The sequence below is a fragment of the Akebia trifoliata genome, chromosome 1 (assembly GCF_017979445.1).
Source record: "Akebia trifoliata isolate Shusen 1 chromosome 1, ASM1797944v1, whole genome shotgun sequence".
NCBI classification, from domain to species: domain Eukaryota; kingdom Viridiplantae; phylum Streptophyta; class Magnoliopsida; order Ranunculales; family Lardizabalaceae; genus Akebia; species Akebia trifoliata.
In genome coordinates, this window is record NC_141375.1 from 26,509,142 (window position 1) to 26,534,071 (window position 24,930).

General features: G+C 34.0%; 2 protein-coding genes across 7 annotated transcripts; both read right to left on the reverse strand.

Moving 5' to 3' along the window:
• Window positions 1-1,063: 1,063 nt before the first annotated feature.
• On the reverse strand, window positions 1,064-7,515 carry LOC147411306 (CAAX amino terminal protease family protein). 6 transcript variants are annotated; one of them, XM_086447093.1, is made up of 5 exons: window positions 7,318-7,511; window positions 6,113-6,271; window positions 4,544-4,762; window positions 3,043-3,310; window positions 1,064-1,116 (listed from the first exon to the last, which is right to left on the reverse strand). In XM_086447093.1, the coding sequence occupies exons 1-5, from the start codon at window positions 7,492-7,494 to the stop codon at window positions 1,079-1,081; spliced, it is 861 nt and encodes a 286-aa protein (XP_086303219.1). In that variant the 5' UTR covers window positions 7,495-7,511; the 3' UTR covers window positions 1,064-1,078. The 6 variants fall into 6 exon arrangements, with proteins under 6 accessions (XP_086303219.1, XP_086303221.1, XP_086303213.1 ...); XM_086447095.1 differs by lacking the exon at window positions 1,064-1,116 and having other exon boundaries at window positions 2,616-3,310; window positions 4,544-4,624; window positions 4,704-4,778; window positions 7,318-7,514; XM_086447087.1 differs by lacking the exon at window positions 1,064-1,116 and adding an exon at window positions 2,616-2,911.
• Window positions 7,516-8,299: 784 nt separating this feature from the next.
• Window positions 8,300-17,154, reverse strand: LOC147411307 (DNA mismatch repair protein MutS, type 2). The gene is made up of 5 exons (XM_086447124.1): window positions 16,524-17,154; window positions 11,313-12,255; window positions 10,693-11,217; window positions 8,941-9,402; window positions 8,300-8,822 (listed from the first exon to the last, which is right to left on the reverse strand). Exons 1-5 carry the CDS (start codon window positions 17,006-17,008, stop codon window positions 8,508-8,510), a joined length of 2,730 nt encoding a protein of 909 aa, XP_086303250.1. The 5' UTR covers window positions 17,009-17,154; the 3' UTR covers window positions 8,300-8,507.
• Between the last annotated feature and the right edge of the window lie 7,776 nt (window positions 17,155-24,930).

Below are 24,930 nucleotides of genomic sequence, written 5' to 3' on the forward strand. Positions count from 1 at the left end.
TTATTTTGTTTTCTTTGAGAGAACAATTTTGTGCAAATCTAAAACACAGAATAAGGACTGTTCCTTTAATTCTTTTTTGAAATACGATTGATTCCTTTCTCAATGGATCTATTCAATAAAATTATAACCCTTAGATGGGGATTTTGAAGAGTCATTGTTTCTCTAGTTATCTAATATACTATTAGGGTTATAAGATTTAAAAAACTTAATCAAATTGAAGAAATAAGAGAGTATATCAATGACAATATGAAGTGACTATAATTGAACATTGATAACGTGTGAGTTGCATTCAATTTTATTATCTGAGATATAATAAGAAAATTTTGGTGTCCCAATAGAAGTTCCCTTCTTAAGAGATAAGAGTGAAAAAGCGGAATTACGCTTGTAAGCTTACAGGTTACGGGATGGGCCGCCTTTCCTAGTAATCAGAACCGACTGCACTTGCTAGCCATCACGTGGCAAGATATCGAGGCACAACGACCTTTTTGGTGGGCCAGCACACCGAAAATCACTCTGATTGGCAAATTCTTGCGCCTTTGAAGGAATAGGCATCCAACAGCTAATATGACCATATGAGTCCCACGGAAATTAATGGAATAGTTTGAGTTGGACATCTGAATTTGGAAATTAAATAATAAGATAAGATCGACACGTGTCTACAGCTCATGTCATACAGTTTGACTTTGTGGCTAGGTTTCCCCTATCACTACCAGCATAACGTATCTGTCATCCACCCTCTGTGGGTTGTGGATCGGATCAGAACCAGAATCCAATCCGAACCCAATAACTTTGGATTTGGACTTTGATAAAGTTCCAATTTCATAACCTATCCGTCCAATCCCATCGCATTGTGTGGTCAAATATGGGAAATGATATTGAGGGACCGACTAGTTGCACACCACTAAATTCCCAATTGCACTCCAACCTTAAAAATACAATCTCAACCTATCATGCATTCCATCACTTTTTAAATTTAAAAAACATTTGCACTCCACCATTATTATTACATTCCAAAAATAAAAAGTTGCACTTACTTGAAAATCAGAGAGGCACTCTACAACTTCATAAAACACTAGATTCAATTTTCAAGCACTTCATTATGTACATGTAGGGTACCTACTAAAAAAATATATATACATATATATATATATATATATATATATTATCTACATGTAGGATAAAAATATGCAAGAGATCCCACTAATTATGGTCTTTTATCATGGGTATTTGTGTAAAATTCTTTCATGCGGTGTAATTGTAACTTATAAGGATAGGATGGGAATTATAAAAGAAAAAAAGCAAAAAAAAAAAAAAGCATTTTTTTAGGTTGGAGTGCAATTAATAGAATGTGATGTGCAACTAGTCAGCCCCTTAATATATCAAATTCATTTAAATTTTGTATATTAAAACAGATTTTATGGGATTGGATTTTGATCCTAATATTGACATCCAATGAAAAAACCCTGATCCAACAAGGGTCCAATTAATCCCATGCATTTTCAAAGAGTCGTGATGAACACACGCGATTTTGAATACATGGCTGACGTGGCATAGGCACAGAACCATACATCTTTTTCTTCGGGATACACAGGAAAAGATGTGCGGTTTTGTGCCCTTGTCACGTCAGCCACATATCCAAACCGCATGCATTCATCATTATTCATTTTCAAATGAATCTTTACATATGACTTCTTTTTTGATAACGGGGTGTCCTGGGTTACATCCAACTAAGGAATTAGATGAACCAAGGCTGGAGCCAAGGCATATGGGTCCCTCTCTCGGGCACGTGCAACGTCTGCACATTACACTCACCAGATAAGTGAGGGAGCACCCTTGTGGATGGCCCCAAGGAAATATTGTACATATTACTTGGGGAGCGGGGTTCGGCAGCCCTAAAGTTTGCCAAGTTTGGTGCCAAACATTTTTTGTAAATCACTTTTGATGGGGTTAGAAGGTTTGGAATAGACTGATTTTTGGTGAGGATGGTCTCCTCATCATAGGGATCATTCTCACAAAAAATCAGCTCATTCCAAAGCTTCTAACCCATATTTTGAAAAATGTTTGGCACCAAACTTGGCAAACTTTAGGGCTGCTGAACCGTGCCCTATTACTTATTAGTGGGCATAAACATGACTTACAAAAAATAGTCTTAAGGTAAGATTGAAATTATTTTATAATTTATGCAAAAAAAAAATTATTTTAAATAAATGTTTTAACTTTATAATATGTATCAATTAATGCAATACAAAAGCATTGTTGTAATTCAAAAAAAAAAATAACAAATGTGAACATCCATCAACAATTCGAGTGTTCGGCATATAATAATTTACAGAATTGGATGCACAACCATCCAATGTATAACTCTATTAAACCTTTATCGACTACTAGGCCTAAGCATGTATGATATTCTTATAGTTTTTGTACAAAAACTTAAAAGCAATTTAAAGCAGAAAAAAGAGGGGCAAAAAGAGAGACCAGGACATATAATCAGGCCTTTTCTTGTACTCATCTCCTTTATACCAAAACTTGTAGGCATGGCATCTCGAGATGTGAACAAGTGCGGTCCCAAATGCAGTCAGCTCAATTTTTTTATTTTTTATTTTAAGATGAAAATAGAGTAACAAATAAAACTTTTGGTCAATTACGTAATTGATTACAAATTTAAAATATTTACATACCCAAATAAATTTATGTGTCTGTAAGAACTCTTATAGTGAACTAATTTTTATACCCCTTTGATTTTAAAATATTCGACCAATTTTATTTTTTTTTGAAAAATCAAAGGTGTATAAATATTTCAAAACCATAACTGATTATATAATTGGGCCAAAAGTTTTATCCGTCTGTGTAAATCGCCCTTTTTAAAATAGCATCATTTGGATTTTAGGCATAACCAAACAGGCCCTCGGTGCTGCACAATAAAAACATTCTTGCACATAAATTTCTGCCATTTTTTTTTTTTCAGAATTTAAGATAAAATGGTTGTGATTAATATCACTGCATTGTATAAGGAATGTAAGACAAGTGAAGAACTTAAATTACCAGACCAGCAATAAGAGCATCCAAGGACGCACCCAATGATGAACAGTTGTAGAGAATTTTCACCAGAAAAGTGAGCTGCACTGAAAATGCAAGAGCTTATAATGATTGCTTGGTGCCATTTCATCGTGGAGGCGAGGGATGCTAAAAGAAATCCTCTGTAAACAGTTTCTTCCAGCAAAGGAGCCACAAAGCAATATGCAAGAAAGCACGCCGTTCTGGAGATGTGGTCACTTGAAAGGATCTCCTTCAGTATGGGATTGCTCACAACCTGCGAGCACAACGTGTAAGTAAATTAAAGGGCAATGCATGGAATTATAAAAGTAATATTTGCCAAGTATTTGAAAAACCAAACAAATTCATCGACAATGTTTCGAACTTCAACTTAAGTTAGAAAGTCCAAACACGACTAAAACAAGAATTTTTCCGCATTAAATAGTGTTGAAGAAGGTTGTTAATGTAAGGACTTTGGGGGTTGATGTTCTTGATCATAGAAATCATAAATGAGGTTTAAGGACCAACACAGACGTCTATGATAGAAACAAGGGTTTAATGGCATCCATCTGAATTTCCTAATCAACTTCTCCTGATGAAAACAGGCCGATTACAATAAAGTGCTATTAATTGATCAATAGAATGAATAATGAGAGAAGATATTTTGGCAAATAAGAAAAGCCTGAATCTGTGATAAATATGTACATGTACGGGATCAAACAAGACTTTCTAATGCATTCAGATATGTATTTATCTTCGTTATTTCATAACAGGTGAGTAAGGAGACTTCAATCTGTATAAAGGTGGTTGGTTTACAGGTGAGTAAGGAGACTTCAATCTGTATAAAGGTGGTTGGTTTTGGGGCTTTAGACCAATAGCTCAGTTGATCTGACACATTTCAAAGCAACTTTGAGGTCGTGAGTTCAAGTCCAGCTTACCCATAAAAAAAGGGTGGTTAGTTTTTATATACTAGAGTTTGCCCGGCCCGGCCATAGGGGTTAAGGGGGTGAAAGAGGAAAGACAATAAAGTTGGAGGGATATTATCGGAAAGTGGGAGAAGAGGAAAGGCAATATATAAAGTTGAAGGGATATTTCTGGAAAGGAGGGTAAAAGAGGAGAGGGAATAAAGGTGAGGGATATTCTTAGAAAAGAGAAGAAGAGAAAAGGCAATAAAATTGTCCTCAACATACATTCTTTATGGGGGGATAAATTTTGAGATAAAAGCCGGGGGACAACCATCCTGTTTTATTTTATAGATTTAAAGCAGTGCAGCATCGAGAATGAATCCCTCCCAGTATATAATTTTCCTTCCCTTCATAGATAATAATTACAAATTAATTTCTTATGATATGTACGTAATATTATGAGCTTGACTTGTTAAAGAGATTACAACTTGGTTTCTTTAAAACATAAAACCAGTAATGAAACATGCTAAATATCAAACATTCAGATCTGTAGTAAATATACAAAAAAAAAACAATGAAAAGCCTATCAAGTGCAATGAATGAACCTTGGGCCCAAAGAATCTGTCAGCAAGAAATGATGTAAGCAAAACCAGCAAAATCAGAAACCCAAAACCTATTGCAGAAGACCGCATCCAGTTTCTCTCTTTAGAAAACTTGCTACTCTGGAAGAAGCTTGCAAGATTATAATGTGGCTTTGCAGTATACCTTAGCAGCACCAAAGCCCCAAAGAGCTCCATAGTTTGAATTAGAAGCATTGATAATGCCTGCCCATAGTGAAAACTTAAAATTGCCCCATATCAGGAATTCAGGATGCAACTAATAATTATTTGGAATTCGTAGACTCATAAAACATGTAAGAGAGTTAAATAAAATAATACACTGAACTCTAAAAGATAAGGGGAAGATTTTCCAGTCCATCCCAAAATCAAACCTTGTTCTTTGCATCACATAATGTACATGCATTGATCAATCTAAACTGTAAATTGGTGAGCTACATTTCTGATCTAGTACGTAACAGGCAAAACGAACCACCCAATCTATGCATTTTTCCCCCATTTATTTCTCTTTTATTATGATGGGAAATGATAAAATTTTATTACATGCAAGTACTTCTGCTATTAGATAGGAGATGCTGCGTCCAGAATCACAATAATAACATGAGAAATGAATAAAGTCCCAATCAGCCCCTTTTCTTCCCAAATACCAAACTAATTGCACAGCAGTGAATGAGGACGACCTGTGGCTGTCAGTGTTTTTCCATGACTTCACCAAGGTTAAAATTAAATCCTACTCAAAATTGAAACCTTGCAGAAGAGACAATGATTTAGCTTCATTAAAACCATTTTGGACTATGACCAACCAAATGGATGATCCAAGCCACCCGCACACACACACACACACAAACAAACAAACAATATTATGTCTCAAGAATATTATCCTCATATTTTTATATGTAACCCAAATGACCCCAACTTCTTAGCGCAAGGTTATTTCCCCTTGTGTAAGTCTAGCGCCAAATCCATATGTAATCAATTTATTCATTGTTTGGTCGGAGAGAAAATTTTGGACTCACTTCTTATATCTCTTCCATGCATCATGATGTTTTCCTAATTGTGTTATTGTTGCTTATTCACCATAGAAAACTCTAGACCTCTTGTCAGAAAGAGGATTTTGTGGTCTATTACTCCCTTCACTGTTTGTTGAGAGAATTGGAAAGAGAGAAACACCAGGTTACTCGAAGGGAACGAGCACTCGTTACAAGAGGTTCTAATTAGTATAATGAGCTTCATGGGTTTTTAGTGTAAGGCATTTATTAAATTTAAAGAGATCTTCTTTGAAAAACTTCTATTTTGATGAGCTTCGGTTAGTAATTCAGTGGAGTTTTGTTGAAGTTTTACTTGTTTGCAGGCAGATTTCTCAACTTCCTCATTTTTCTTTTAAATCTAGTAAAATCCTTTATCTATCAAAAAAATAAATAAAGTCACCCAAACTTCTTAAACACAAGAAAAACACCAGTCGTTATGTAGTGTCGATAATTTTTTTTTTTTTTTGGCCTCTGCTCCAGTTTAATTTCAGCAGAATTTATCAGGAATTCCAAAGAATCTGGTTCTCACCTCTGTATGTGGATCCAGAACTGGCTGATGCATTATTTGAGCGACAACAGACAACCCTCCAAAACTTAAAGGAATGTGCAAACTGAAGAAATACAAACCCATAGTGCTCCATATACTCCCATTGTCCCATGCAATATCCGACGAGAGCACTGAGAAGCCCTGTTAACAAGGATAGCCAAAAAACCATTTGCACATTTTGTTTATTAGATGCAAAAAACTTAAAAATCTGCCAATTGCCATTATGGTTTCAAAACTCGTCCGAGACATATCGCCCGAATCATCTCTGTATCGCCCAGCAATCAGACAGACGGACAAGCCAATGCATCGGACAAGATTTACAACCCACATTCATTTTTCTCATTGTTGAGCGAGACGTCTCAAACGTATTGGAAAACTCGTCCGAGACGACTCGGTCTCGTTTAGGGCCGAGAGGAAACGTCAAAACAAGTTCTAAAACCATGATTTCCATAGACAATTCACACCATGGTTTTAAATATCATCCAAGACCAAGATCACTCACCCAAGTCATCTTCGTAATGTAGTTGAACGCCCGTCGGCATTCAAGGTGAAGGACATTCACATTGAATCACACGAGATCCAAGATGATACGTTCGATACTTTGAAAATATCCGACCATTCAATAAAACTTTTCTGAATCAACCCAGTTTTTTGTATTTTTATTAAAAATTTAAAAAATTATTATCTAAATAAAAAGATGATCTTCATGACTAAGCATCTTCAAATCCACCTTAATTTACCAAAAAAGTAATTATGTATAAATTAATAATTATAAACCCGACTTAAACACTTTATCTCATCCAAGCCTAGATGAGAGAGAATACCGAGTTTTAAAACCACAATTCACATATTTTACTTCTTATATGTAAAAATATTCAACAACTCTCGTGATTGTTTCAAAATCGCTTACAAGAATACAAAATAACTCATGATTTTGTTAGAAATCCATCAAAGAGGTTATGTAGATATCAAACTGTTTACGAAGATCTGGAATCAATCAACTTTACATCCATAAACCCTAACTTCTGCATCGACTTCCTTAATAATAAAAAACCCCAAGATTTTCTCTGATTCTAACAACGTATTTAAAAGAAAACAATCGACAAAATTCAGGGAAAAAAACAGAGAGAGAGAGAGAGAAGATTCAAGTAAATTAAGCTAAAATTAGTGGAAGAGAATTTTGTGACCTCAAAGATGTTATCTGAATCCTCCTCCTTAGCACAAGAACATTTGATTGAACCTTTTCGACTCAATTTGGAGGAGAAATGGTCGATATTACTTGGAGACAGGAGCAGATGAGTACGGAAATATCCGCTAAATTTAGCGGGAGAAGAGAAAACAAGAGGCTGACGCGCGAGGATCATTTTTCATTTTTTACTTTTTGGCCTCCTTCGCACACATTTTAAACCGGGAAAATTGGGTCAACTATGGCCGGGCCCTTGAACAAAGCCCAACCCAAACCAACCCCGACCCAATTGAATTAATTCGACTCGATTTGATCCAATTCAACCTGAATTGCATAAATAAATAATAAATAATAAGGAAAACTTATAGACAAAGGGTTTAATATTTTAATATTTTTTAAAAATTTACTAAAAATGATTTAAGTCCCTGGACAGTCCAGGATTTTAATAACTTGCTTCCCTAAGAATGATTAAAATGCTGGACAGTCTAACGAGTTACTAACATGCTGAATTGTCGAACGACTTGATTCGATTTTGATAATTTTTGAAAAAATGGATTCTGTTTTGTAAATATTAAAATATTTAATCCTCTTTTTATAATTTTCTCTAATAATAATAATTGAAAACTCAAGCATGACCAGGATGGCTTCCACATTTTGATGAATATTTGAGATACTCCTATCGCTTTCAAGACCTTTAGTAAGGTAACTTTTCTTCTCATTTCAACCTTTCGAGTGCAATATACACCCTGATCTTCAACCTTCAAATCTCAAAGGCAAGATAGGATTTTTGAAGAAATAAAAAAAATAGAAAATGATGGAATCTATTACCTGTTAAGGTGAGGTTGATTACGGTGGATTAAAGATTTATTTGAGAAAAATGGCTAGAGGTTGAAGATAAGAGTTTTTAGGTCATTTTGCATTAGTCTATAAGGGAAGACTGAGGTTAAGGGGAAGCATGTCCACGGTTTGATAACACAAGAATCTCAAAACCAAAAACCTTCTCTTTTAGTCCTTTGCCAAGGAACAATCAAACATCACCAAATATATTCTGAAAAAGAAAAAAAAAATTCATTTTCTCTTTTACCAATTTCTCAAGAAATTGATTTTTCTACCCACCGTAAAATTGAATGGACTCGCAGAACACCATTCTGTCAAACTATAGGCTCGAAAGTCAGAGCCATCACTGGTATTTCATTTGATATAAGCAACTGTACAACCATAGTTCATCGGGCTTTCCTGTTCAATCTTAGAAACACGCTGATGGTTTCTCAGTAACTCGAGCACACGTTCCTTAACGACCCCTGTGCCCATCCCATGAATAACAAAGAGTACCCCATTAGACCCACTTGCCGAGATAGCCATGCTAAGATAATGAGATGCTTCCTCGACTCGCATTCCACGTAGATCCACAGTGTTCTTTGAAGTCTGCACCACTGCTCCATAAGAAGTTTCCACATCTTTGTCCGCTTCGGCTGGAGTCCTCTTGGAAATTCTTTGCATCTTACCCTGTAATATGAAAATAAAATATATTGATCGATTTTTGGTATAATTGGACTTAATTTAAGATAATGAGCAATACCAATCAGCTATTAAGACCTACAAAAGCACTGTTCAAAATACATACCAGCCTTCTCGAGCGTGGGAGAGTAGTTGTCATGGCATTCCTTTCACCACCTGGAATAGCTTTAATATTGTTCTTCTTCACACGAACCTTAATTTTTCCATATTGGACTAGAGCTGTCTCATCATCCCCAGGTGCTTCAACAATGGTGGCCGACTTATCTCCTAATCCCCTTACAAGGACCTGATCCCCTATTTGCGGTATATAAGAACCATTATCCATTTCTCTGGCTGAGAAATGGATGGTGGGATGGTGAGATTTAACAATGGATGCAATCGCAGCTTCTGATTTCCTGATCAGTAAATTAAACTGATCTGAACTCGTGTTGTTTAGTTGGTTCTCAAAGTTCTTAACCACTAAATCTATCTGTGATTTTGCAGCTTTTAAATCCCGCTGGACTCGTTGGAGTTCCTTTGCTTTTAGAGCTGCTTCACGCCTATCAAGATCTTCTGCTTCACCTTGAATCTTCATCAATGAAAAAGATATGAAGGTCATTATCATGGAAGGTCCAACAGAGTTTCTTAAAAGACAGCAGTTTAACCTTTGTATTTTTTGTGGATGGTATATGAGAATTAAAAAACAATCAAATATATATTCTTACTCCTCATTTGTACTCCAGCTTGTGCGAGGCATATGGATAATATTTCGACGATCTAATCCTATAGAGAACTGTCCATAAATTGGAGACAATCCTCATAAGACATCAATGCATTCTGCCATCCTTAACCTCATAACAAGTTGACTTGAAGTAGAAAATTCTGGACTGTTCATTTAAAGCATTACTCTTATCTTATCCTTAAAAAAGATTATTTTTAACCGTTAATTTTAATTTTACGTTTGGGAGTTCAGTAGCCGTCCATTTTCAAAACATTGGATCAAACCCATTGAATTTTTTTTTTTTTTTTAATCCGAGTTTTTTCATGAAATCTAGAGGGATCTGCAGTTGGATTGCCAAGTCGGTAATCCATTTGGGTTCAACAACAAGTGTTTTTCTACAATGCCCATAGCCTCTTACATGTTACCGAGTTGTCCCAGGCGCACAGCTTTCTTTGATAGAGATCACATCTATACTATTATGGAATTGTTGGACTGTCCTATGGGCATTTTTGGTGTTAGAATATGTAAGAAAGTGTAAAACGCTGGACAATCCAACATGTTAAATTGGTTTTTGTAATTTTTAAAAATTTATTGCTTTTTTTATAATTAATTAAAAGATTAATTGTTCAGTAAATTTCCCTCATAATAACTATGATAATGATGGATGAAATTGCCACACCTCTTAGGATGCATGTCAGGAGTCGGGACTTGTAGACATGCATATCTATGTTGAGATGAGGGAAAAAAAAAACTCTAAATTGCTGCGTCACTATTATAAAGTGTCTACAAAATTGATGCTTAGCTCTGTGTGAGACTAGGCCAACACCAGAACTGACTGGTTAATCAGAAAAAGTAGGGCACCTACCATACTGAAAGTTCCAAATGTCTAGTTTGACTCAGAAAAGTACTAAATCTTTGATATTGTTTCAGCCAATGAAAACTCAAAAATCTTATATAGAAACAGAGTCACCTTGGCCATTTTCATACAGAACCAATGTTAGTCTAAGTGCTCTGGGTACAATCAAAGCCGAGTCAATGAAACCAAATTTCAAATGTTGACTTAGAATATACTACCAGAAGCAGGAGAAAGTAGAACCAATAAGAAGTTTGAATCAGGTATAAGCATCTTATTCTTGACCAATACTTTTAAAAACGTACCTCTTGATAAAGCTCCATAATTTCTGAATGAAGAGTTGCAGCTCTCCTGGCCTGAGCTTCCAACTTGTTTCTTTCCTCCATCAATGACTGATAAAGCATACCTTTCCGCTCCTTTTGCTTGTTTGGCATTAGTTTCTCAACCCATTTGTGTGCACGATCAAGCACTTTTGGATCAAACCCAATTGATTTAGCAATACTCAAAGCATTGGAATTCCCAGCACTACCCCAGAGTATGCGGTATGTGGGCTGCAAAGTCTCTAGACAAAATTCCATTGCAGCATTCTCAAACCGGGCATCCTTTTCCTTTAGACAACATAAATCCGCATAATGAGTAGTCACCAAAGCTAAATTAACTCGATCCTTGAGATACTGCAAGATACTGGTAGAGAGTGCCACACCTTCCGAAGGGTCAGTCCCACTCCCAATTTCATCAATGAGAACAAGTGATTCCTTAGAGGCCAATTCCAAGATGTTACAGATACGTGAGATATGCCCGCTAAAGGTGGAGAGGTTTTGTTCCAAAGACTTCAATCCAAAAACAACAGTTTCAGAATAAAACCAAGTAGCTTCAGCAAAAGATATTAAAGATTTCTTCTTCCTTAAACAAGATAAGCTACTACCTGATGATCTCCGATATCTGCTAGAACAAGATCAAACCATGGAAGCCTTGGTCTGTTTTTAGCGGGCAAATATAAACCAGCCTTAGACATAAGAGATGCCAACCCCAGGGTCTTCATGGAAGCAGTTTTACCTCCAGTATTAGGTCCTGATATCACAACCACCTTTGTTGTGCATCCAATCTTAATGTCGATTGGCACGGGGAGATCATTTTCACCTTCTGAATATCTTCCAGACTCCAATGCACCATTCCCACTATCCAATTTCAACACTTGAGCAGAAGATGAACCTCTGAGAGAGGACTCAAGAAGCACAGGATGCCGTATACCTTCAATATCAACCAATAAATAATTCTCAGTTTTATTGGATTTGACACCCTTAGAGCTGTCCTGACCTATAACCGGGCAGACCCCATTCATCCAACGGGCATAAGCAGCTCTGGCAGAAGTAAGGTCCAATTCTAGGATTCTCTCCAGCAAATACGTGATCTTTGATCCCAATTTTGCTATTTCAGATGTTAGCAAGCTCAGAATTGCTAGCTCCTCGGCCTTCTCAGAGTTTGAAAGCCACACTTCCATGTTGTTCAATTCCACTGCATCCTTGGGTTCCATAAAATATGTTGCTCCAGAACTACTGGAATTTAGAATTACACCTTCTGCAAGCAAAGATCTGTGGGAAGCCCTAATGCCAACACACATCCTTGAACGGCGCTTGGTAATCAAGGGGCTGTCAATGCCCCCAGCCTGGAAAATCCGATTTGATACTTCCTTTAACAGAGATTCCAGGTTTTCCATGTTCCTCTTTCTTTCCAACCTAACGATTTCCAAATCTTCACTAGCTCGATCGAGGATTACTGAAAGATTACAATCTATACAGAATTCTATTTTGTGCTCCAATTCTATCAGGAAATCACAGTTGTGAAGTATTTCAAGAAGAGGAGAATACCTGTGAAATAGGTGTTCCATTAAATACATTAAAACTACTTATTACTATAATGAACCAGAAACTATTATGCAACCAAGTTCTACTTTCTTTTGGAAATTGATTATGGAGGAAGAATAATAATATGTAAAATTAAAATAAAAAATTCGAAGGGCTTTAAGGCTTGAAAAGACGATATCTTTTGGACAATATTTTTTTCCCTTTAGATCTTGATAACAAATGCACAAAGGGTGTAGAGAAATTGCCTTGAGAATATAATGAAGCTCTTTGATCGAAGGATTACTATGATACATATTATGCACCGTTCGATCACAATCAGATCACTCTAATTTAATATGGATGATGCTACACAAAAAACTAAAGTTATTTTATCACGGACTTTTCCGAAATGTAGTGTAGAACTGGAACATTGATTGGTTTATTTAGACAATCACGTGTCTATTCTCAAAAGGCACCTGTACGGTTAAGAGATTTTAATCAAAAGAAAGATAATCACACCCATTCTCAATAGACATCATCAATCCAACAATCTACCTTGAAATTTGGTAGATATGTACCTATTTCCAACTAGTATAACCTATAATTGAATAGTTTTCACTATTCTCAATAGGTACTTGTATGTATAGTACTCATAACTATTTCAATAAGCAGTTTAATGTATAGTAGTCATACTTATTCACACCTATTCCAATAAGCACTTGAATAAATCAAATAGCCCCAAGTGTTTATTCTCAAGAGACACATCCAATCTATATAAGCCGATTTTGGAAAGAAAAAGAAATATATATATATATATATATATATATATATATATATATATATATATATATATATATATGTTAAAAATATTCCACAATCCCTTCCCATTTTCAAAATAACATATGATTTAAAAAATTATATAATAACAACAATTGCACCACTACAAATGGTAGTCTATGTACCCTTAACGGGGATTAAGCTTTCGTAGTTCTTAGAAGGCAAAAAAAAAAAATTACAATTGAGTATCATCATATAAATAGTACATCGATGAAAGTGTCTTTTCCACTCGATGCAAATATATCAAAGCTTTTTCAAGGAATATGGTGAACTGAACTTGAACCAAGGTCCCTTACAGATGAATCAAACTCATTTGTACATACACACATAGTCACCAAAGTTGCCAACTTTTTCAAAAAATCGTGTTTAAATCGCGATTTTAAAGACTGGCGATTAAATCACGACTTTTTGAAAATGTCACAATTTAAACGCGATTTAATCCCGACTTTTTGAAAGAAACAAAATATCACGATTTAAACACACACACAAAAGTTTTTTTTTTTGCTGAGCAAGCTATTTTAAAACAAAGACCATTTATTCTTAAATTTAAAATAGGATTTGATGATATAAATGATGACATCGCTTAGTAGAAAAAAATATATTGTCTTAACACTATTTCGATTTTCTCTCAATTTTTTTTCGACTTTTTCCCTTGCCGACTTATTCCCGAACCCCGACTTGATGACTATGCATACACATTTCTATAAGCAAGAGTGATCTTCAAAGCTTACACATTAATGGTCATGTGTAAGGATCCTGATTTCATGAGTGCTCTAGAATTGGTCTAGTTTTCAACAAAAGTCATTTGACTTTTTCACTCCTATAGGTAAGTCCATAAATAATGATCCTATGAGTCATCCCTATAAAGAATTTGGACTTATTAAGGATTCACATCCAACCTCTGTCTTACAAGAACCAACACTAGATGTCTAAGAATTATAAAGTTTCTTGTCTCACTAAACCACACATTCAACTTGTTAGTATCCATTGAAGCTTGTTTATCATTTTAAAACTAAAGTTGGGTGCCTATTAAATAGTGGTTAAATTTACTATACAGACCTTACCCCATCCCTTTTGACGTGAGATAAATCACCTCTCTAGCAAGACATGTATGAGTACAACACATTCAAGTATAAGTTGAACTAGTTGAAAAAAGACATGTCTACCAAATTTCAATGTATACCGTTGGATTGATGATGTCTCTTGAGAATATGTATGATTATCTTTTTTTTACGCAAATTTCTTTGACCGTACAAATGTTTTTTGAGAATAGACATATGGATGTCTAAACCAATCAATGCTCTAGTTCAACAGCACCTTTTGGAAAAGTTAAAAATAAAATAACTTCAGTTTTTGTGTAGCATCATCAATATTAAATTAAAGTGATCTAATTGTAATCAGACAATGCACAATCTGTGATACAATAATCCTTCAATCAAGAGGTTTCCACAAGACAATCTCTCTACACTCTTTGTACACTTATGATCAAGATCTAAAGGGAAGAAATATTGACTAAAAGATATCATTTTTTCGAACCTTGAAATCCTTATTGATTGAATCTTTTATTTTTATCCTACATATTATTATTTTACCTCTATAATCAATATTCAATAATTTTAGACCATATTTTCTATTCTAACGAAGGGATCGATAGCTTAATCTATCCACATGATGAATCAAGAGCTTGTCTGTATTGATTGTTTTGATGGACAAAACTTCACAAGGTGGAAAGAAAATGTTATGTTCTTCCTCACCTCTTTGAAGCTTATACATATTCTTGAAGACGGCCTAGAAGAAATTCCAAAACTAGCTCTAGAAGATAATGGAAAATTAAGGAGAAGTAAAGCAAATGAAAAGAAAATGAATTTATATGCAAAGGTCGTATTATGAATGCCCCATCCAACTCAATTTACAAAGCACGTCGATAATTGGCAATGACAAAATAATTGTGGGATGCTCTTCATAACAAATACCGGATTAACAAAATTTCTGATTTCTAATTTTATGGATTGTCCGATGACCAATGACAAATTGGTTCTAGCACAAGTGCATGAACTTCAACAAATCATTGGTGATCTTAAAACAATCAATAAAGAACTTATGGAGGATCTCTAGGTGAGTGTTATCATTGCTAAACTCCCATCCACTTGGAATAGCTACAAAAAGAACCTCAAACGGAATCATAATTCGGAATCCCTTCAACGTCATCTTCATATTGAAGAAAATTCGTGATCAGAACGAAAACCAATTTGAAAGTTATTCCCAAGCAAATATGATTGAGGATCAAAGTTCCAAGCAGACCAACAAATTAAAACCAAAGAATAACAACTCTTTCAAGAAACAAGGTGCCAAAGATAGGAATAAATGAAATTATTACTTTTGTAACAAACCTGGTCACTATACTTGAGATTGTTGACATTGAAAGAAAGAATTCAAAAATCAAGAAAACACGAATAAACTCAAGAATCAAGTAAACATGACCAAAGATGAAAATCTCATTGAAACAATTTCTAAGGCAAATTCAGTGGGAATTAACAGTGGATGGTGGTTGGATACTAGAGCAACTATTCACATTTGTAAGGTGATCTATATTAGACTTACAAACAAACCACTGTCCAAAAAGAATTGAAAATGACAAATAACTTCCACACCAAAGTCATCGAAAATGGATCCGTGGAACTCGAGCATACATCAAGGACAACACCTGCTTTAGTTAATGTACTTCATGTACCCAACATGAGAAAGAATCATGTATCTAGAGGCCTACTCAATAAGAGATGCTTCAAATTATTGTATGAGTGGGATAAGCTTATCTTATCCAATAATGGGTCATTCATTGTTTTTTGGGAAGTAAAGAATGGTGGATCGTTCATTGAGAAAGGATACTCTTCCAATGGGATTATCAAATTGAATTTAATAAATGATTCTTCCTCTATGTATTGTGGCATGTAAGATTAGGACATGTATAAAAAAAAATAGATCCATAAAAAAGAACATGTCTAATCTTAAAAACAAGTGTTTTAAATTCAGATAAGGTGACTCCCATAACTGAACAAAAAGGTATTTTTCAGCATGAAATGGTAACATAGGATAACCGAACACTCTGGCACTTCAATAAAAATTACAGGGTCGATGTCATAAGATGCATTATTATAAAAACTATTTTTTGCAAGATTTACAATGAACCCGAAAATATCAAAATCAAGAACTGTATTTCTAGCTGAGCAACGAGATTTAAATGCAATTCCAAGTTCCAACTCAATGATCCCAATAATTTTTTATTTATTAAAAAAAAAAAAAAACAGTAATTCTCAACCATCATGGATAAATCAAATTAACACGAAAAAAGTAAAACTAGAGCCATATTTCAACACCAACATAACATCTACAATATAGAGAACAAGATTTAAATTCAAAATCAAGAACCATAATTCAACTAGAAACCAAACAAATACCTATCAGAAGAAGCTTCATCCCGTGAAATCTTCTCCAATTGATCGGAAACCTCTCTAGCCGATCGAAGAGTACGCTTCACAGCACATAACTCACTAACAGTCCTCAATTCTCCCAAAAGAGAAGAACTCACTATCTCCGAAATATCCTCGATTCCTGAGAAATTCAATGGTCGCGGAAGAAGCAATGCCGCTGTTGTCTGGTTCAAAAGCTTTTGGCTTTCTTCTCGACTTCGACCGAATGGGAGATTTCCATTACGAGCAAGAGCGAGACCCATACTAGTAGAAGTGAAGGCAGAAACTTGTAAACAGACCGATTGCCATTCTAGGATTTTCTCTGTTTCCTTCTGGATGTCCTCTGAAACCCTAACCCTAGTTGTTTCGGGAGAATTCGTGTCAGAGCTGAAGCTTCTGATGAATCCATGAAGGACTGGGTTGTAAAAATTTGGGGGTTTTCTGATGGAGACGAAGCAGTTGCAGAGTTCCATCAGGAATTAGAAATTTAAATTAGGTTTTTTTAGTCTCCTTCAGAGGCATTCGATTAAACTGAACTGGAATCCGTCGTCTCGTTTTACTGCTTCTTCGTTCCTATCTTATTATCTTAATCTTATCGGTTCATTATCGGTAGAAGAGCAATCTGCGATAGTCTCATATTTTATATAAAGAGATTAGATTGCCACACCTACATTTACTAAGAACACCTCAATTCATATGATATCAATGCGGAATTTGAGCAACTCCGACGCAAATAGGCGTATCTGCTGGGGTTTTCATTGCGTGGAGAGTGCCTATTCAAGGGGTCTTCAATCCAATTATATTATCCACAAATTCAATTATAATAAAATATTTTTATCATTGCCATCATTTTTTATCGCTAACAACCAACAGGTAGAGAGAGAGAAACTCACTATCTTCTTCTTTTTTTTTTGATAACGAAGAGTATCCGGGTCAGTTTGCGCACACCAAACTAGCCCTTACGCCCTGCACTCAGACTTTACCCCACTACGTGGAGCGATGCGTGACCACCAAGATTTTTTATGGGTAGTGGGATTTGAATTTGAGACCATAAAAAGAATAGATTCTTTGACCCCAAGCTACTGCCATTCAGCCACCCCCTTGGTGGTTCACTATCTTCTTTTATCTATCCTATTTTTTCTCTCTCCAAAATATTTTAAACTAAAAAGTAAGAGCCTAAATGCATTAGAGTACTTTCAGGGGGCACTGACTTTGTTGGAGTTGGTCTTATCACAAATATTGGGGTGCTCTTACTAAAAGTTTATGTGTAAATAGAATCTCTCTTTATATACTTAAACGGTCACTCGAAGACCCAAGACCCAAAACTGATTTTTTGCTTGGGACTTTTCAACCCATGGTTGAGGCACTCCATCAAAATAGCCATGAGGATTTTAGGAAAAAGCATACATTTTCTAGACGATTAATTGAATCTTCTACGGATTACACATATTTTCCTATGGATACATTTTTTTTCTTAAGAATTCCTAACATCTCAGTGATCTTGTTGATAGAGAGCTCCACTTACATGTTGAGACTAGTATTTTCTTCCTTTTAAAAGTGGATTTGGGATTACTTTCTTCTTACACGGGGCATTTTCAGATTTAAAGGTCATCACAATTAGGTCAATTTGTTAAACACGCGTGTTTTATAATTGTGTTGTCTTTGATTTAATTCGGAATGCATGGGAAAATCTGTTCACTAGAATCCTTATTGACTTGGTAAAAAAATCGATTTTAAATAGATACGAGAATGGTTTGTATAAAAATTCGCTCAAAAAGAACGGCAAAACTGCAATACGAGAATGCTTTGACTATTATTTAACCTCAATACCCTAGAAAACTTTAAAATATCCAGTCACTTATCAGATAATTTAATTCTTATTCTAAAATAGAATGGAACAAATTGAAAACAAAGAATATAATATATATATATATATATATATATATATTAATTTACAAATAATTGTACGAGGAATGACACCTTGGATTTGATTTGAAATGAGTGGGAACATCATCAAAAGAAATAGTAATATTCTAACTAGAAAGTCTTCACTAGGCCAATACTCGAATGACGTGTGATGGACATGAAACCATAGATATGTTTCCTTGGGATACACAAATGTGATTCTCCATAAAAGGCATGGGTAGAGTGTTCCACTTGCCCCTTCCTTGAATGACTTGGCCAAAGAATACCAATCATGTAAGAATATGGTAATTCTAATTTATGAGTATCTCGATAATATATATCTCAAGGATTTATTCTAAAGATAAATCCCAATGGCTGAATATTGAGTTTAAGTGGTCAAGATCATGTGTTTTTCACATGACTCATAATTATATATATAAGGAATGCTAACATCCAATACTTCATGGAAACATTAGCATTATCCAACACTTCTTTTTTTTCTTAATAATATATATTTTCATTTTATTTTTTGGTGAAAAAGACAAGAGTGTATTAGTTTTTTATATAATAAATATTTATTTACATACTAAATACTATGAGCATTTAAATATTTTGAATTAAATATCTTTTTTTTAAATAAATGTTTTGACAATCAACGACAACATAATAAATGCATTTATTAATAACATAATAAATATATTTATTATGTAAAAGACTAACATGTCTTTGTCTTTTTCACTAAAAGACAAAACGAACATGGGCATTATTAGAAAAAAAATGTTGGACAGTGCTAACATCTAATAAGGTCTTAGACGTTAATATAAGGGCATTTTTTAAAGATTATAAAGGTATAATATTTTCAACTCTAGATTTAAAGAAAATTCATCAAATTGTCCTACATTAGATAAACGTTTTTACAAATAAAATATGAATCATTTTTTTTTATTACAAATAATTAATTCAAATTCACCCATGGTTTGAGCATAAAAACTTCATTTAGGATTAGGATGAATGTTTCGTGAGCAAATATGTGAAAAATCCTTCTTTTTTAATTTGATTTTTTTCTTTTTACTGGTAAACCAAAATCAATCGTGTCGAAATAGTTCAAAGAGATTTGAAATTACAAAACTATTATGTCAAACTAGTTATCCTTGCAACTCCTTTGAACTATTTTGTAAGAATTTAAGCTAAAACAAATGTTGTTTTCAAGACATTCATCATCATTGTCGATCATCAACAGGTTATTTCATAATTATAAAGTTATGAGAATAATTTCAACTCATCAAGGATATAAAAGTACAAAATTATTTAAACTCAAGGTTAAAAAGGTAAATTCATTAAATTTTCCATTTTAAATTGATTATGCCTTGAATACATTTCAAAAACATGCCTGGGATGATCATGATTTTGGTTTGGTTGACTAATAAAACCAAATTGATTATGCCTTGAATCAAATCAAAAAATAAATTTAAAAAACAAATACAAATATTTTAAAGTCATTTATAAGTACATTTTAGTAGGAAAAGTTATTTTATAAAAATATGAAATGCATTTAACAGCTATTAATGGTTTAAAGATAGAGTCGGGCATCCAGATTTTATGCACCCAAGGTGGAGTATTGAAATCCTCCTCCCATACCTCAATACATGACACGTAAGCCATAATTCAAGGAAGTTTTTGGGAGGAGAGTTTTTATCCTCCACTGTAAGTGCATACGATCGAGACTCGTAAAAATAACTGTATATGCCTTTTTTATTTTTTATTTTTTATTTTTTATTCAAAAAGGGTTATCTTTGTGTTTTTACTTTTCTTTGCCTTCTACAAACTTGAACTAAAATAAAACACCATTTTCTAAGAAATAAATAAATACAAAACATGATACATGTGATAGATATTCATCATCATCGTTGTCATCGTCGTAATAATTGTTGTTGCGATCATCACCGTCATCGTCATCATTGTTGTTGTCGTAATAATTGTTGTTGCCATCATCACTCTCAACGTCATTGTTGTATATTTATTAGGGTTGAACATAAGATTATTTAATAATTATACAAGATAAAAAGACTAACTATTAAAAGATTATAAATGTATATAAAAATAAATAAAAAATCAACTTAAGCCTACAAAGGTAAATTTATCAATCAGATATCCATTTTGTAGAACTGATAATTGTTTCAAAATACACAGCGGTGTTTTAGTAATTTGCACAAAAACTAATGAGTTGTTTCTTCATCAAAAACTACCAATTTTACTAGTGTGAAAGAAATATTTTTTTCCCCAAAAGAAAAAAAAGGCAAAAAAATTGGACCAACCATTGGCTACGTCAAATTGGGTTTGATAGATATATTATTGAAGGTCTGATTGAAAATTCAACTAGCCAAGTTGGTTAGGAACAATGAGCGAGCTTGGACACCACGGCTTACGTTTAAAATCCACATTCACTTCCTAATCCGTCTTGTTTATGTATCTTTATTATAACCAACGAGTGTGGGCATAGTGGTCAGAGCCTCCATCTCAAAAGGGAAAGATCTTGAGTTCAAGCAGCCCCCCCTAACTACCCCTAAGATTTATCCCAAAAATTATTTGGTGCATTTAAGGAGAGGGAACTACACATGTCTTGAGGATTAGTTGGGTGCTTTAAGAGGTCCAAACGTTAACTTTCAAATGACAAAAAAAATATTACCTTTCCTATTATAATGAGAGAAGGCGGAGTAGAGGTAAGACTGGATTTTTTGATAGAAAATTCTAGGATTTTTTTAGGAGATTGAAGTCAAGGTTTAATAGGTTAAAGAGCTTGAAAACAATGGACTTTTGGGAGTGCATATTATTGACAAATCATATTTATTGATTTTATGTTATTTTTCCTAAGGTTATTTAATCAAATGGTTTAATAAGCATCCACCCAATTTTCAACATCACATTTCTCCTATTACAGTGGCGATTGATCCAAATCCATCCAGCCTTTGCATCTTGTGCCCAATTATGTATATATAATTTGTTTTTCTTGTTTGGTCACAACATGTTTGGGGACTTTCTTCAAGGGTATGGATACAACATAACAACATATTCATAGTTAGTTCAAAATTGTCCAATGTTGAGGTCACATCGGTCCATATATAAGTTTCAAGACTACCTTTAACAAAAAGTACTGAATTATGTTTTTTCAACATTAAATATTGAAAATAAGCGCAAACAAACAGCCTCTAAGTTGGCTAGTTAGATTTCAACCTGGTTGCGGAAGACTTATTTTTTTCAATATTAAATACTGAAAATAAGTGCAAACAAACAGCCCCTAAGTTGGCTAGCTAGATTCCAACCTGGTTGCGGATGCCTTAAGTAGAAAGGTAGAAATGACGGCATATATGTGTGAGGGAGTGGCAGCCACCAGCCGATGCTTTTAAGTCCTATTGCATCGTATTCTAGATGGGCTTGAAAAAAACTTACGGGAAGCCTTTTGCACCAAAAAGCTAAGGAATGCAAAATTTGGCTTGGATCAAGGATGGCTCTTAGTCACAAAAGGGAATCATTTGAGATATTTAAGCCACCACAACCACATCACTTTATGACGAAATAAATAATATTTGTCTAACCTCTGACTTTTTCGTTGGAAGGTTGAAGACAAAATATCTTCTTTCTTGTATTTCCTCCAGAGAGAATTATGCCCCACTCTAAAGGTTGGAATTAATGCATTTCAGGTACTACCACAAGACTAATCTATTTATGCCGTTCGCATTGGTCTTAATCAGGTACTTGTCCCATTAATATTTGCCAAGAACCTAAGGGTAAGAATAAGAAAGTAAACAAAATAAAATAATAAGGAAAATGTTGGAATGACACAAAAAGAGACATAAGGGTGATAAATAATGTGGTGGTGCACACATTATGATAGATGCTTTTTACTCGTATCTCACGAAAAGCATCTATGGTAATGTGCATGCCACCATGTCAATGTGTCTCTCTTTGTGTCACCCCAACACGACTCAAATAATAATAATAATAATAACACTAATGCTGGGGTGACATTTGATTTATTGCGATTCTCACATTTCTAATGTGGAGGTGCATACATAACCATAGATGCTTTTTACTTGTATCTTGAGGAAATGCCTCTACAGTTATGTGTGCATCCCGCTTCAAAAATGTGAGAATTATAGTAAATCCCAATGTCACCCTAGCTTGACTCTAACAATAATTGAGTTTTGTTAATGTGCAATAAATACACATGAGGAATAAACATCTTAGGGTATTTTGGTTTTTTAAGGGCATTTTGATACAAAATCTTATTTTCAAAGAGTATTGATTACACTTTAACATGCTCCGTTAGGACACACGTTAACAAGGCCCATAATAATTATGTCTTTAGGTCTCATGTAGCCTAAAACATCATTGATCTAAAAAGTCTTTAACTCTGTAGTAATCAATCTGCATCCATCAAGATCATTTTGACTCTTAGAGATCCATTTTCATATTAAAATTTCTCATTTAAACTTATCCTAAACCTAAACCAATCAAAACTCACTCGAATTGAGTTATTAGCTTTTGTTTCTATTTTACACATCTAAGCATACGATTCATCATCTTTCTATGTTTCACTTTGCAACTATCCTCTAAATAAAAAACCTAGAGGTTGAAGATTTCGAAGATCTATGGATTTTTGGAAAGAAAAGTCTTAATGGGCTTTTGACAGAAAATTCAAAGATGAGAGCATTTAGGTGTTTTTTTAATAGTCTCTTAGAGAAGACCCAGGTCAAGGGGTGTACTATATCTTGGATTTGAAAAACATAAGGGGACCTATTTTAAAATAGAGTGTCAGAGTGATCTCAATTTGGATTAGGGCTTAAAATGAGTTAGATTTTATTTGAAATCCAAGTGATCCGAATTCGATTTTTACCTAATTTGGTTTCTCAAGTATATCCAAATTAAAATATGAGTCGGATATGGGTTGATGTCTCATGACCCGAATCGGATGCGGACTCATCCCTATAACCGTCTATATCTAAATGATATATTATTTTGTATGTTATATTTTTTAGTCTATCACTCATTAACAAAGGAGTGTTAGGTGTACTGGTCAAAATTTCTTTTTTAAAGTGGAGTGGTCTTGAGTTCAAATCACATTTAAGCCACATTTTTTAATAAATTACTTTATAATGGTTTGAAATTATTTGACCCGACTAACCCGAATCAATTAATTCGGTTGGATCAGATACAGACAGGTTTAATGGAAGTAAAACAAATCTAATTCGGTTGGACCAAATACGGATATAGGTTTAATGAAAGTAAAAAAAAAATATCTGAAGTGGTTTGAGTTAGTAGGAGTCAAATGGGATCTGAGTCTAAATTTTAGAACCTAATTAAAAATCCGGATATGAATATGGGTAGACACATATTCGGCATGAACTCGACCCGATGTAAGTCCTAATCTGGATAGATGTTTTTAGCTTCTATAGTTCCCATACACTTTTACGTCAAGATGTGCGATATGAGATTCTAGCTCGAGGTCGCTTCGGCATTATTCTTTAATATATTCACTAAAATTAGAGGGCCATTTCAAATCACTCTTCAATCATTGTGAAACCCTTTCACTATTAACATAGTAAGATTTAGCTAATATGGATTACCTCTTTTGATATATATATATATATATATATAATTTGTTTTGAATTAAATCCAAGGTTTTGAAAGTGGACGACTGCCAAACTTCCTTATAACTCCCAAACTTAAAAATGAAATTTAATGGCAATTTTTTTTTTCTTTTAAAATTCTTAGAAGCATTTGACCATGTTTTTGGATGCCAAGAAGTGAGTCCAAGGACTTACTAAGGGTGAAATCCTTACTAACTTAGTAAGTCTAGGTGGACTCTTAAAATTTTAGCAAACTTAAGTTTTAAAGAAAAACATTCTCGTTACTTATTAAGATTTTTAGTCTTAGGGTCTTTTTACTTAAATGGATTATCTCATTGACAATTCACACATCATTATATATATATAGGGTCCGGTTCAAGGGACATATGAGAAAACATATGTAAAAGCAATGTAACATTAATAAAATTTAAAAATATGAGTTAGAAATTTTAAATTGAACTGATTTTTTGTGAGGATGATCTTTATGATGGGAAGATCATCCCCAAAAAAAAAATCAGTCCAATCTGAAACTTCTAACCCCATTAGAAGTGATTTAGAATGTGGATCATCGATTTTTTATTAATTTTTGTCACTAATTTGTAAATCACTTTTGATGGATTTAGAAGTTTCTGATTGAGCTGATGTTTTGTGAGGATGATCTTCTCATCATAGTGATCATTCTTGCAAAAAATCAGTTCAATCCAAAACCTCTATCCATATTTTAAAAAACTATTGTTTTTTAATATATTTTTACATATGGCCCTTGAACCGGCCCCCCCCACACACACACACACATATATATATATATATATATTATATATATATATATATATATATATAAGGGGGGAGTTCAATGGCAAACT

What these genes read in the sequence shown, in the direction of transcription:
- LOC147411306 (XM_086447079.1), bottom strand. Translation starts at nt 7,494, where the DNA reads ATGATCCTCGCGCGTCAGCCTCTTGTTTTCTCTTCTCCCGCTAAATTT. An exon ending in TTCTGGATCCACATACAGAG is followed by an intron (nt 4,763 to 6,112) that starts GTGAGAACCAGA and finishes CACTATGGGCAG; the next exon opens with GCATTATCAATGCTTCTAAT. An exon ending in ACAGATTCTTTGGGCCCAAG is followed by an intron (nt 3,311 to 4,543) that starts GTTCATTCATTG and finishes TTGTGCTCGCAG; the next exon opens with GTTGTGAGCAATCCCATACT.
- LOC147411307 (XM_086447124.1), bottom strand. Translation starts at nt 17,008, where the DNA reads ATGGAACTCTGCAACTGCTTCGTCTCCATCAGAAAACCCCCAAATTTT. An exon ending in TTATGGAGCTTTATCAAGAG is followed by an intron (nt 9,403 to 10,692) that starts GTACGTTTTTAA and finishes TCATTGATGAAG; the next exon opens with ATTCAAGGTGAAGCAGAAGA. An exon ending in TCCCACGCTCGAGAAGGCTG is followed by an intron (nt 8,823 to 8,940) that starts GTATGTATTTTG and finishes TTCATATTACAG; the next exon opens with GGTAAGATGCAAAGAATTTC.